At 36.6% G+C, this 14727-nt stretch overlaps 1 protein-coding gene across 1 annotated transcript in view; it reads left to right on the top strand.

Moving 5' to 3' along the window:
• Positions 1–14727, top strand: part of SYK (spleen associated tyrosine kinase) — a 50393-nt gene that overhangs the window by 22898 nt on the left and 12768 nt on the right. The window contains 4 exon segments of the mRNA XM_008640167.2: positions 6039–6177; positions 7605–7686; positions 8757–8803; positions 12847–12915. Of these exon segments, the coding sequence (XP_008638389.1) occupies positions 6039–6177; positions 7605–7686; positions 8757–8803; positions 12847–12915 (337 nt within the window).

The following is a 14727-nucleotide window of genomic DNA, read 5'->3' as shown; positions in this document are numbered from 1 at the left end:
GCAGCCACCTGTCCCAGCGCCGGAAACGAGAGAGAGCTTGGAGGGGGAGTTTGCCTATTCTTAAATGTGGATCACAGAGGTGATCACAACTTTAAGTGGCTTAGAGAATTGTCCATATCCAAACTGGCCAGCTGATAGGTTCTATCAGTTCCCAGAGGAAACTGTAAGCACCCCTTAGCAAGGACGTCCCTTCCGGGACTATGCTTGCTAACCTATGACACCTACCTACCTTGAAACAAAATCCAGTACAAAAGTCTTTGTAATAATACAAGTAACATCTAGATTTCTTTAGCACTACTTTGCAGCAGTACAAGATTGTCAAATCTAGAATTTTTAATATATTAAATATGGAAATAGTAGAAAAGCTTCCTGACTGCAATTCAAAATACCATGAATAGCATCATAAAGATAACGCTACAATGCATCCAAGGAAAAATTCTGAGCTAACTGTGGGTGTTTTACTAGGGAATTTTCAAAGATCTTTTTAAAGTTTTTGTCATGGCTTAAAAGTCAGTGAAGTATATGTGTGTATGTTAGAGAGTTTGTTTTCAAACACAAGCACAGAAACCGTGTCATGAAGTGGGAAGTAGTGCCTAGCTCTTCTGTGAAGAATGTTTGTGTAAGATTGGCCCTCTAGGCACAAACTTTGGAGAAAAAAAAAATAGCAGTGGAACAGAAGTAAAATATCTCTAAAATTATCTGAAAAGAAACTGAAAATAGAGAATTTTGTGCCTGAAGCCCCACTTAACTTCACTGTTTTACATTCTGTATTGGATGATGGTTCTTCACCAGATTTCTGGGGTTTATTACATTTTTCCTCGTAGAGAAAATTGATCATAGATCAAACTATTAATATTGGTAATAATTTTACTAATTTTGTAATAGTATTTTTGTTGATAATGCATCGTTAAATATTTATAATATCATTGATATTATCTATGTGAGTTCATGCATGCATGTGTGGAACAGTTGAAAAATAAATTATGACTTCTTGAGCAAAAGAGTTAGTTTTCTCTGTAGTTTCACATAGGAAACAACTCTGGTATGTGGTAAGGGTTGGCATATCTTGATTTATCACCAGTAATGACCACTTAAGTTAAACAAACATGTGATCTTGCATATGTGTTAAAAACCAGAAGTTCTGAAGTTGGCGGAGGATAAAGAATATTCAGAAATACTGTTTTACATTCAATATTAGGGAAATTGTGAGTGAAGACATTGCAGCTTAGCAGTTTAATCTATATAACTTCTTACATGTCTTCATAGCTGTATGTAGGTCACATAAAATATGAACTGTTGTGTAAAGGAAAGTAGGAAACTATTTTGGTGTCATATGAGTGTCTTCAGTATGTAATGAGAATATTAAAGAGGACAAATCTAGTTTAGACCATTATAATGAGTTACAGTAATACTCATCATGGCATTCCATGGCAACTAGAAACTAAACTGTCTTTTGTATGTCACAATAGTTACTATGAGTAACAGTATTTCAAAATAATGTTTGAAGTGCAATTGTCGGTAAGAGTTTTCTTGTCTTTTGTCTGACCAAAAATTTCTGTTCCTGGTATATTTAGCAGTCTATATTTACACTAAGATTACTGCCTTCTTCTAGGAGTTTGCTGCTACTGGACTGCATCCTGAGCTAGGTCATTTTTCTGACCTTGTAGAGAATTCTTTAAATAATTCTATTAGTATTATTTATCCATAAAAGGCACTGGACATTGTTGACACCATAGAAGATGAAAACAATCCTATTAAATGTGACCTTAATTCAGGGATATTAGTTAATGATGAAGTTCCTCTTCAAAGTGCCAAGCAGTTGCTAGGCTTAGATGATCATAAGAATTTTTCAAGATAAATGATAATATAAAGACAATGAACAGTGTTTCTGGAGGTGCTGTCTTCCTCTCCACAGCAGCCTGGATGATGCCTGTGACTCTGGGAGAGCTGTTTACTGACCTTCAGTTAGGTATGTGTTGGGTGCCACTGGCAGACCAGTGTGGCAGGGCTGTGGCTCCTCAAGGCTGGGTGCTTCAGCAGCAGAGTGGGTCTGATGTGTGAAGAAAAGCTGTGGTCCCTAACTGAGACAGCTGTACTAAGAAGATCCCCTACTGCAGGTGCGGTTTTGCTGCAGAGCTGTTTGTTAGGGGTTTGGCGGAGCATGGTGTATTTTGCTGCCAGGGTGAAGTCAACTAAATAGACTAATGTGATGCAATCCTTCCCGCAAAAAGTATTTTGTATCTGTGCAGCAGACTCACCAGGAGATGAATTTTTAGGTTCCACTGTAGATAGCCATAGTGTGAAGCTGGGATATCTCCTAAATTCTGTAGTGTTCTGGCATTTCTGAAACAGCTTTAATGTGTTACTGAACAGGGGAGAAGAAATGATGCAAATGAAGATGGCAGTCAATCCGTTTTGCTCTTTATATGATTCTTTTACTGATGGCACCAAGTTCATTTCTTGTTACCCTCAAACTTGGAACATATGCATTGTGCAGCAGATCTTTGAAGTGATAATGAGTAGCCATGTTGTTAATAGCATTATCTGAGAGATGGTCGTGAGGGCAGACAAGCTGGGGCTCGATCAGCAGTGGGCAATGTCAATATCTCTGGCATCAACAAAGCTGTTATTGCTGAGAAGGCAAATCAATGCCGACAATAAAATTTAGCATGCCTTTGGTTTCAGGAACAAGAATTATTTCACACCATTCCTAAAGTAAGCATTTTGCTGGTTTATTTTCTTCATAATTCTCCACTGCTGCAACTTCTATTTTTTTCTACACAGTCAATGAGGCATATTGTAATAGCAATTTATTTCTTTGACCCTCAGGGATATTCTTCTTTAGAAAGAGAGGGATCATTTGGGTTTTCAGGTGGTAACAAAGAAAATTGGGACATTGTTCTTTTTGCTTCCAAATGAAAATACCAGAGGAGGGAATGGATAGCTATTTGCACTGTCTGCAATGATGCTCCAAATTGTTGTTGGTTGCCATGTATGTGGTACTCCCAAAACCATAAAAAGTACTCAAACACAAATTGCATTAACTATAAAATCAATACCTAAACATTCTTTGCATCGCATCGGTTAACAGTTTGAATTTCTACATCCCTGATTCTGCTGCTTTAAAAATGTTTGTCATAAAAAATCTAGAAACTTTGGCACTTCTCTAATATACATATGTATTCAAATCTGTTTTCAATGAAGTTCTTCATATGTCTGATTATTCTCAGTGGATGAAATCACAATGTTGTTTATTTACAGGTGTTTATTATTTTTATGGTTTTCTGCTGTACATTTGTGATTCTCTGCAATAGCATGAAATGGAAGACAGGGTGATACCTCAGTGCCAGCTTTGGCTTCCTTCCTTGCTAAAATGCTTTTTAAAATTTTTTTTAATAGCTTTGTTAAAATGAAGACCTTCTTTGTTAGCAGTCTTTATCGAAGAACAAAAAAAACTGTTTTTCATTTCGGAGCACTTTAAAGCAGAGAGTGCATTTGGCATTTTGAAATTATTTCTCAACATTCTGAAAATTGTTATTTTCGATAGAAGGAAAGTTCCATATATGAAGAGAGCTCCCAGATCTGATGTGAAGGCCCTGGGTAATACAGGCAGCACCATCAAAAAGATGTGAAACTTCTATTTCCATTCAAAGAGATGTCAATTTACAACCTTTTAGTTTGAATAACATTTTCCTTTGACTCTATTTTTTACAGCAACTGTTGACATCAAACTGGATACTGTTACCCAGCTGCAGTTCCGGCGGCTTAGCCTAACCTAGGCAGTCATTACCACAGTCTAAAAACCAAAATAAAATTGTGAAACATGGCTTGGGGCAATCCATGTCATCCAGTAAGGGTTCTATTTGCCAAAACTAAGACTTAGGCTGTCAATTCAATGCACTCAATACTTGTGCTCTTCAGACATGTTTGGAAAGATGGTAGTATCTCCTGGTTTTGTGTTTTGTAGGGATCCACGTTGTGCTGGAGTTGACTGACTGCAGTTTAAAACCCACCTGCTCCATAACTCTAAGAGAACAAGGCACTCTCTGGACCCTGATTAATCATGAGTGTTAGAACGGAGGTGTTTTTAGGATGTGCAGTGATAGAGCTGTCTGACAGAAGCTGACATGTCTCTGAACTGCAGATGGCTCCAGAGTTGTGTAGCTGTTGGGTTAGGGAAAGGAAAAGCTCTGAAATGCAACTACAGCCTTGTAAACCTGAACTCTGCTGAAATCCTGCACTGAAGAGTGATAGAGCTGTTTGGATGGTTGCATATTTCTTTAGAAATCAGGATTCTTTCCTCCCATGGGTGCCTGTGCTCTCAAGAAATGCTTCTTGTGAGAGTAACGACTCTTGCAAATGAGAACCAGTTTCAGTAGAACAAATTGTATTGGAGCCACCATTTCCTCATGTGAAACATGAAGGGTATTTGTTACTGAGAAACAATCCATTGCATTTTTATAATCCTATTTGTGCCTTATTCTGAACAGAAGTTGATTGCAATGAAACGCCATGTGTTTGTGTTTTAGAAACAATTAGTTCTATTCTGAAAATATTTCTCTAAGCTTTATTTGCTTAGAGCAAATCAGAAGAGGACAAAGTAAAAGTCGTTCTTCATTTTAGCATTTAGTTGCTCTTCACTGGTCACTCAGCACAGGAAATCAGCATGCTAAGAAAACACCTACATGTCATGAAGAAACCACAATGTGTTTCAATTTGCTTTAGAGACTTAGGCAAGTTACTTTGGTTTCAGAAAATAAAAACTGACCCTACTTCCCTTTCCTTTTAGCCAGTGTCTTGTTCACATCTTAGGCAACAATAATCACTCTACTTGAAAGAAATAGGTGCATGAGTAATTCAGACAAAACACAGTTTTACTTCAGCCTTGAGGGAGTCAGCTGAGGAGAATAGTTCAATACTTGGCTCTGCAATCTTCTGAGATATTATAGCAAGTACCAGTGTTGCACCAGCAAAGCTTCTTAACACCTTAGGGAGCATTACTGCTGTATTTCTTTTCAAGGCCGTTCAGAAATTCAATGGAGAGTAAATAGATTTCTGTGCACACCAGAACAAGAAATGTTTTAATGTTCCAGAATCTAGGCTTTTCATTAAAAAAAAAAAAAAAAAAAAAAAAAAAGCCAGAGAATTTTATTCTAATTCTATTGCTGTCTCACTGTCAGCTGTAATTGAGCAGGGGAACTCGCCTGAAAGAAAATGCCTTCTTTCTGAACTCAGAAATGTTGCACCAACTATGATGGAGCTAGTAACAAATTCCTATCCACTCTGGGTCCAGTCATCAGAATACGCTGGTGTCAGTGTCAGCTAGCCCTGAGTACACGTAAAACAACTTTGTCATTCTTCATAGGCATCCCAGAGGGGACTCACTGGTCTTTTGGAAGAAGGAGATCATCCTGGCTACCTATGAGTGTTAGACAAAGTTTTTATGTTACATTTGATGATCTCTCCATGGTGAAGTTTCATATGAATTTTATGTGAAATCTGCAGCAAAACTTTAATGTCTTTACTGAAATTATAAGAATTAATGATTACAGAAATATTTTCTTTAAATTCTCAGCCATACAACAAGCTATTTCACACAATAATGTTGCCTTTATTTGACTTTCACATTACATTCTTTTAATATTTTATCTTCTGTTCTGTTCTTCTATCTCTTTATTTCGAGATAAAAGATACAAGAGAGGTAAGCCCATACTGCAGAAGCTTTCAAATGCATATTTGCCCAGAGAGTGCTTTGTGCAGTGCACAGTGTTCTGTAGCTGCCTAACAGAGTGCCTTAAATCACTGATTTTTTGTTTTCATCTGTTGCCTTTTTGGAAGAAAAAAAGAGAAACTTTAGGCAATTTATCTGAAAATTAATTACACTAATAAATAAAGGAAAGACTTAACAAAATGTGTTCAGAAGTTGCAGTGCTGACTTTGTTTCATTTTTAATTCTGAAGTTTTAAGGAAAGGGTGATTTAAGAAGAATGCTCATTCCTAGTAAAGTGTAACCCTGAAAATCTCTCTTATTCCTACAGCATCCGAGAAAGGGACAGCAGTGGTTCCTATGCCCTGTGCCTACTGAATGATGGAAAAGTACTGCACTATCGTATTGACAGAGATAAGACCGGAAAGCTCTCCATACCGGATGGAAAAAGATTTGACACCCTGTGGCAGGTCTGTTAAATTTATATCACGTGGATATCTGTCATCACGTTTCCATATAACTGACCAGGGCAGCTTTGTTTTGCTTTGCCTTGTGACAATTGTCTTTGGCTAAAATGAACACATTTTGGCAGGTTATTTGTCATATGTTTCCAATGTGTGGTTTCTATACATGAAGAAAATATATGTTAATGTAGAAAGCTGTGTGATTGTACAGTGTAATCATTTTTAAATGTGATGTTGTAGCCCAGCTGAGTTCAAAACTGTGATTAATTATTCAGTTAGCTGAACATTCTCTTGAATGAAAGTCCGTTTACATTTGCAAGTAACCATATTCAATCATGCATATGCTTGGTTTAGTCTTTTGCTACTGTCCTTTATGACAGCAACCAGCAGAATTCGAAGAAGCAAAAAGGGGATGGTCTAAGATGCTATACACATAATGCAGTCTTTAGCTTTGAAATTCTCTACCTTCAAGTCTGCAAAAGCATGGCTTGCTGAGGCTTACCACCAAAATATGCCTGAACCCTGGTAAAGGTTAGGCAGTTAAGAAGTCCATAGCTGACTATGCCATAGTTGATACTGAAACTGAATACTGGTGAAATGATTCTGTAAATTGAAAATACTAAGGGAATTGAAACCCCTGCAGAATTCTCTTACGTCCTCTTGCTTAAAAATCTATTAAAACAAGTAAAGTGAGTCACAAATCTAAAATTGGAATCTTTGCTTGCAAAGAATGCTAAGATTATTTACAAATGCTAAGATTAATTTTTAGCATTTTTGTAAATGTCCTATGTATTTCTTTCCTGGTGTCACTGGAAATTTAAAAGCAGCTCTGCTATCTTACAATTTTTGTGAATGTCTGCAACTCTTACACTCACAGACCTTCTCCTTTATACCCAAATGGAAAACCTGTAAAAAATGACCTGGCGAGGACAATCCAGGAGCTCAAATGGCCACAACTACTTGTGCTATACATTTATTAACTGTGCAAATCCTATTGCAATTCTGAGGTCCAAATAAAGCATTGCATATTAGGATCATTCTTGCACTGTAATTATGCCCAAAAATTAAAAAAAAAAAAAAGAGTGAAAACTCAAAGATATCAAAATAAATTATTTGCACAGAGCTAAAAAGCTATTTAGTACCAGAACCAGGGGGGTAGTACTGGCCCTTACTAATTCAATTCCTGAATCATGTTCCACATTTATCCACAAGGTTGCTTCAGAAACATGCATCCCTGCTAAAAAAACGTAAAGTAAAGAACATGTGCAGTAAAGATCTGCTGTATGCCAAGGTCATTTGTTGTAATATGTATCGACTGTCATACATATGTACATAGTTTCAAAGAGACAATATATTTAGTGATACCACCCTTATATTTTCATACCTTTTACTCTCATTATTTCTTTTTTTTTCCTCCCCTCTCATTCTACTAGTTAGTTGAGCATTATTCATACAAACCAGATGGATTATTAAGGGTTCTTACCATTCCTTGTCCACAACATGGCTCAGAAAATGGTGAGTTATTCCTATTATTTTTATATGTATAAAAAGACATGAAATTTATGATAAATAGCTGTGCAGTTTTTCCACTTGCCCTGTAAGTAGGTGCAGATTTTTCACTTTTCAAATGAGTTTATATCTGCCGGACTGCGCATGATGGAGGCAGATCCTGTAGCTTAAGGCTACCAAATCAAATTACTGCTGGGTCTAAATTATTGTCAGATCAGAAATGTGCTTTGCTGCTCAGAGTGGCAGTGCGTATTACTTGGACCACACACATGAATAAGGTGGTCTTCCCAGCACTACTGCAGTGGTCCTTACTCCAAGCTGAAGCAGGCACAGGAGCAATGGTGCTACAGGAGTTCAGGGAGGGTGCAGTGAGTCATGCACCCAGGAGGTGAGTTCCCGTGTTGGGGGGAGTAGGGCAGGACAAGGCATTGAGTGCACGCGACGCTGAAAGTGGGGGTCAGAGGGGCATTCTGTGATAACTTGTGGGAAAGGAGGAGAAGAGGTGGGGAAAATGTTGTGAGGTTCAGTGTGCTTTTATCCTGTTTCTTCTTTAATGTCATGTCACACTGAGGAGACATTGTCCTCCATCTTGCCCTGACTGAAAAGGGAAAAGAGATGCCTCTGATTGTTCTATGTCCAACTTGTGCTCTTCCAGAAGTGGTTTTCTCTCTCTAAGGCCACCTTCTGTCATTCTAGCTGGATACCAGTGCCATGGTGAGAGGATATAGAATAATAGAATAGAATCATAGAACCATTTATGTTGGAAAATACACTCAAGTTCATCAAGTCCAACCCTGAAGTTTTTACTTTTTCCACTCCTTTGAATCACTACATGCTTTTTCCACCATTCTTTTTCTGCTCCTTCAAATCATTTAGGATCTGCACATACTTTGGTCTCTGTAGCCAGAAGTACCATAGTCTGCTGTGTATAAGAGACAAAAGCAAAGAAGGTAGTCCAGGAGAAACACTGTAATGTGATTTAAAAACTAGACAGTTGATCCCCTCTGTAAAATTCTGTGTTCTTACACAAATTTCTCACCTTGCTCAGTATCATTTTACATTTGGTTCTTTCACAGATAATCTTGGTTTTAATACTCATCCTTCTTCTGGAACACTTCCTAAGGTAAGTGTAGGTGGTGGGATAGCAATAGCATTCATTTGGGAAGGCTTACAGTCACATACTGCTCTGGGAGTCCTAGTTCTTGGATATTATTTCATCTGTGAGTTTGTTTTTCTAGTGTTGTAAACAGTGAGCTGAAAAGAAAATTAACATATTCTGGTATGGTATTGCTTTCATCAGTGTTTTGTATGTGCTCATCATAATTTAATTTTAACTTCTTTTACACATAAAATGTATGTGAAAAAACCAGTATTTTACATAGGCAGAATGCCTCCTTGATGGTTGTATTTATAGTGATTGTGTCAACACCAGGAGGAGAGATACCACATTGCTTACATTGTTCACTTTGAGAATCCACTGACTGAAGCAGACATGGAAGTTCAATTTATTTTCGTATTTGGTGTGTGCAGTTAACATCAGACTTTGCACAAAGGTTTCATTTCTTGTGCACTGCATTAGGGGTGATTCTTTCACCAACTCCATGAAGAGTGAGCAAGTTCACCTGCTATTATAATTACCTAAGTTCTTGAAGTCCATTGACTAGAGGAGCCACCTGAGGTGTGATACATCCACAGAATCATATAATACTGTCTTGTTCAATGTAGTTGATTTCATCTGAAATAGGGAGTTAATTTTAATCATTTCCCTGGAATGTAATCATCTAGGTCATTATCTTGATGCAGTCCCACACTATAGAAAAAAAATTGTTGTTCTGATGGTCAATTACCTTTATTTCAGTACTATTGACTCCTAGCAGGCCTGTGATCAGCCATTCTCATACTTTCATTTCTGAAAATCAAGTATCTTTTTCAATCATTGGAAATTAAGCAACCAGAATCAGTCCCTTTTTTTGTTAAAAATATTATAAAATTTATTATTTTATATTAAATATATATAATAATAATTATTCATTGTATTTATTATTAATAATTAATAAAAAAAATAAATAGTTAAAATATATAAATGCTGCCTTGAGGTTCGGATCTGTGCCATTTGCAAGCATGTCCATGAAGTTTAAGCACACAAGACCACATGAATATATATCTCCTGGTATACATGCAGTTGCAGCGATAGGAAAGCACACTCAGTGTGGGAATACTGTGTACATTTCATAATATTCACGAAAAATTCACTAAGTGTAAATTTAACTACTACTGCTTAAGACTTGTCATGATAACTAGAAGGAAAGTCACCAAAGCTAAGAGTGAGAGTGCATATTTTGCAAATAGTATGCTAAAATATTGTTAATATTTCTAGGTCCTCGCACATTAATACCTTTGTGCAAAAGCAGTAACTCATGAAGATTTTAATATGCCTGAAATACAACTTTTCAGATTACACAGAAACAAACAAAAAAAAAACCCAGCCTGAAGAGAATGAATACAACCACAAACATATGTAATACAAATACAATCTTATGCGGAGGATGTGCAATCTGTCTTTATATTATTTACACCATGATAATTAGCATTTCAGAGTTTCTGACATTTCTAGTATACTGCACATTTGTTTAATTTATTAAAAGGTTTGCCAAAATATGTAAATTGGAATAGTGAATTTTTGAACTATCAAAATAATTGTGATGAATTAGAGAAACATCCTGGAAAATAAAAGGGTGAAGCTCAGTAGAAGTTAGTGCAAGATATTGCACTTCTAATAGTCAGATGTAAATCACAGAATGGTGAGCAGAGACAGTTTTTCAGCAGATGTGATGCCTGCAGTGAATCAGAATAGGAACAAGGATGAGCAACCACCATGCTGGTAGAGGAAGGGGAAACATCAATGTGTTTCCAGCTTGTTCAACACTGGCAAGGCCTCAACTGAAAGACTTTCACCAGTTTTTGACACTGCACTGAAGAATGATGTCCAGCAGGAGACAATCCCAAGCAAGGCAACAGGAATGACCATGCCTTGTGAGAAAGGATTGATTATAATAAAGAAGCAAAAGAGGGACAGTAGAGGAACAAAATGGCCAAGCAACGATCTAATACTGGTGTTCCCATCCAGACCAGTTTTTCAGTATTTTTTTCATTTTTATATATATTACAGTCTAAATTACAGTGGTGCTATTCCAAAGTCTTAGTGGGATAGCATGCCCAAATCTGAAGTTGTTTTGAAGTTAAGAAGGTGCACAAAAGGTAAAAAGACCTGCTTGGTGATATGCAAGGCAGACTGTCCAAATAATTTATCTGTAAACTCTTGGTGTGTAAGGACTTGGAGTAAAATTTATATCAGGAACGTTAATCTACATCAGATTTGTCTAGTATTCACTATTATTCCATGAACAAACTTGGAGTAACAAAGTGCTTAGGTTTATTGGAATATGGACCATCTCCTTTTTAGTGATACTAATACACTTCCTCTGCAAAAGAAAGGACTCTATGATAAAAGTCTGTATTGAAGCTAATTTTCCCATGCAGAATATGGAGACTTACTTGTTCTTGCTTCTCCCAGAACATGCATGGACTGGGACTTTTCTCACATTTCACCATAGGCTCCATAACCAGGTTTAAGGTGATTTTGACCCCTTTCATTTTACAAATTACTTTTTTCTCGCTGCAATCAATTTCATCCCAGTATGTATTTAAACCTGCAGAGGAGCTTTTGAAATGAGTCTTCAGTTCAGTTCTCCAGCTCCTAAGCTGTCCTCTTAACCTTTCTCAGTATTTTATTTGTTTAGGTCACAGTTTTTCAGGTAATAATAATAGACCTAAATTTTATGAGTACAGCCTAACTGTAAGTAGTACTGTCCCTATGCCTGATGAAGTATTCATCTTAGCATGCATCTGTAGGTCTAATACAAACGTGTGAGTTAAGCAGTATTAACATCAAGGCACTACAGGTGGTTGCTTACTCAAGTGCTGGGAGATACTCTTGTTGGAAAAGTATAATGAGAACCATCCATGCTCAGCTTGTGCAAAGGAGCACTTGACCTCTTAGAGAATGTATCTGTTGCAAAACTGTAGCTAAGTATTCATTTATTCCCAATATGGAAAGAAAATTTCATGAAGTAAAAGAAAACAGCTGACTCGGTAACCTTTTCCAGTATGCAATAACTGAATTTTTATGTATCACAGCTATGAAGAATGTCAAGCGTCAAAAAGGTTTGTGTTCTTCTGGCAGCAACAGGGACCTCATGGCTATCCTTGGTGTTTTGAAAGAAAAGACACCTTTTTAATGTGAAATCAAACATTTTCTTTTAGAAGAAAACTAGGAAATACACCAATCCTATAAATTAAAAAAGCTATCTTTTCAGAAAATAAGAAGTCCAAATGGACTACTAAAATGTTCAGAACATCAGAGTGAGTTCAAAGGCTGTTTAAAGTGACTGATAATGTGGTTCAGTTTATTGTTTCTGCCTCAGCATTAGTCTAAATGTTTGAACAATAAGTACTCCATCTACATAGTTTTAAATAGTCAGGTATGATCTCTCAGTGACCCCTAGAAATGCTGATTTGTCACATTTAACATAACTAGTGTATTCTTGTAAAATATATTCACATATCTTTTAAAGGTATATTTACACAGAACATAAGTCCACATGTAAAATGTAGCACCTGTTCTTTTTTTGTTTGGAATTAGTATTACCTGTGTGCTTTCTGCTTCAATAACCATATTGTCTGTTGTATGACCAAGGTGTGCTTCAAATTTTGCTCAATACATTAGTCATACTTCCAGACATGAAAGTTTTCCACTCATCTACATTGCTAAATATGTTTGGGGGTAGGAGAAGGGGGCTAAAGTTCAGTGACAGAGGAAGGAGAAATATACAACATACTCTATAAATAAAGATCTGGAGAAAGGGCAATGTGTTTGAATTTAAAAGCTGCTTTAAGGTATGTTCAGGATGGTTTGACAGTAATACAGATGAAAATTTAGTACTAAGATTTCCTGTACTACATTTGTTTGATGCATCATGTGTGTACTTGCAGGCACACGCAACAGAAGAGTTGAGAGTGTTTTTTTCTTGTATTTTTGTTTTGTGAAAAACCTTTAGCTATGTTCATGACACATTTACTATTCCTCTTTGACATTGTGGTTTCTAGAGTTGGGCAGGAGGTGGAATTATCTCAAGACTCAAATCGTACACCTTTCCAAAGGCTGGCAGCAAAAAGGTGCCTCATATACTTTTTTTCGGTTAAAAATACTTACATGACTAATTTCACTCTCTTCTCCTCCTCTTTTCACTTGCTGTCTTGACTACTAACAATTAGATTGTGAAGATTTTGTAAGCTTTCTGCATCTATCCTAATTCCCTGCATAATTATGGGCTTGATTTTATAACTGAAGCAATGGGTTTGGAGGAGTTTTAAAAGTAGAGGGACTCTTCTTACATAATTCTGGCCACCAATATACATGAAATGTAAGTGATAAATTACTTTTCAAAACCATTCAGTTATAGCAGAACAAAATTACATTTCTACTCTCCTTCCTAATCAGAAAATTGTCTTGCTTTCACAATTATGTTATTACTGAGCACATTTAGGGTACAATAAAAACAACAAAATACATACTTACATAACCTATGTGCACAAACCTTGTTATACATTCACTTACATTTGGGCAAGTGTAAGATGTCAAAAGACCAAACAGAATGGGAAAATTGGTAAGGTGCCAGGGAGCTGAGGGGACCCCAGCCCTGTCCTGGTGAAAATGCTCTTGCATGGCCAGAAAATGGTGCTGTCCAGTAATTGATGTAGTTCTGAAACCTGTAGCTATACGTTTGTTTGCATGCTGAGAATAACATGTATGGCCCTATTCGATCCATGAGTCTCTCTTTATGTTTATTGATTTATTTCCAGTTGCTCTTCAACTAAAATGAGCAGTCATGAAAAGCCCTAGAGGTATGCTACTGTTAGGAGTGAAAAGCTGTGTTTTGATATATACTGTATTTGATAATCCTGATAAATAACAAATACTCTTTTCCTACAGCTTCAGTTCACTTTTATGCTGAAGTACTAACAGCTGTTGTCAGCTGTGTATCCCTGGAGGACCCACATCTCTTTTTCATTGTGTGTTTATCACATACAAACACAGATGCAGTCTCATGATCTGCCCTAAACCACCTGAAATACAATGCCAAACTATCACACATTCTGGGTTGATTCAGAAAAATGAGTGTAGGGTCTGAACTCTGTAGACATGTTTTTGGTCACACTGCTTTCTGTTAACCTGGTAAAACCTGTGTCTTGCTCTGGTCACTTTCTGCTGTTAAATACCTATTTCCTGCCTTCTGGGCAACATACACAGAGTAGAGACTGAAGCATATTGCCAGAGAAAAAACAGTCATTTAAGGAAGTAGTTTAGGAAACCTGATTTGATCACCACTTACGTGTACTTAACCCTTAATACTCAGACCCACATCATACTGCCAGATTTTAGACTCTAGACAAAAGTCCTGCTCTGAACAATTCTAAGACTGACCATTTGTTAACCTTAACAAGCAGAGTTTACTTTAGACCTGGTTAATTACACAATCACTTCTACTATGTCAAAAGCTTTCAGACAGTAAACCAGAAAAATTCTACTTATTTTAATTGTTATGTTATATTTACTCCTTCCTGGGATTTTTTGGTTTTTTTATTTCCCAAATGCACTATTTGTATTAAATTTTAGGATCCAGATCGAAACTTATCAGTCTGTTTTACCAGTGCAAAAGTGTTAATTTAGACAATTTAAAGGAAATCCTGCCACCTAGTGGCAACTGGGATGCCTTCGCCAAAGCTCGTTGAGGTTATGGCTAATGAGATGCTTGTCATGCAGTATTCCACTATTAAATTTTAATAAAATAAGATTACTTTATGGTATGCATTTTTTCAATTCAGAATTATTAACCTGAAAGAATATTGCACTTGCCGTATAAGTCAGTCTTCTTGATGAACACAATCTTCATGAGAATATTACTATACTATTTACTATAAAATTAT

The sequence above is a fragment of the Corvus brachyrhynchos genome, unplaced genomic scaffold (assembly GCF_000691975.1).
Source record: "Corvus brachyrhynchos isolate BGI_N302 unplaced genomic scaffold, ASM69197v1 scaffold408, whole genome shotgun sequence".
Lineage (NCBI taxonomy): Eukaryota > Metazoa > Chordata > Aves > Passeriformes > Corvidae > Corvus > Corvus brachyrhynchos.
The sequence above is the reverse complement of the archived record's forward strand: the minus strand, read 5'-3'. Positions and strand labels throughout refer to the sequence as shown.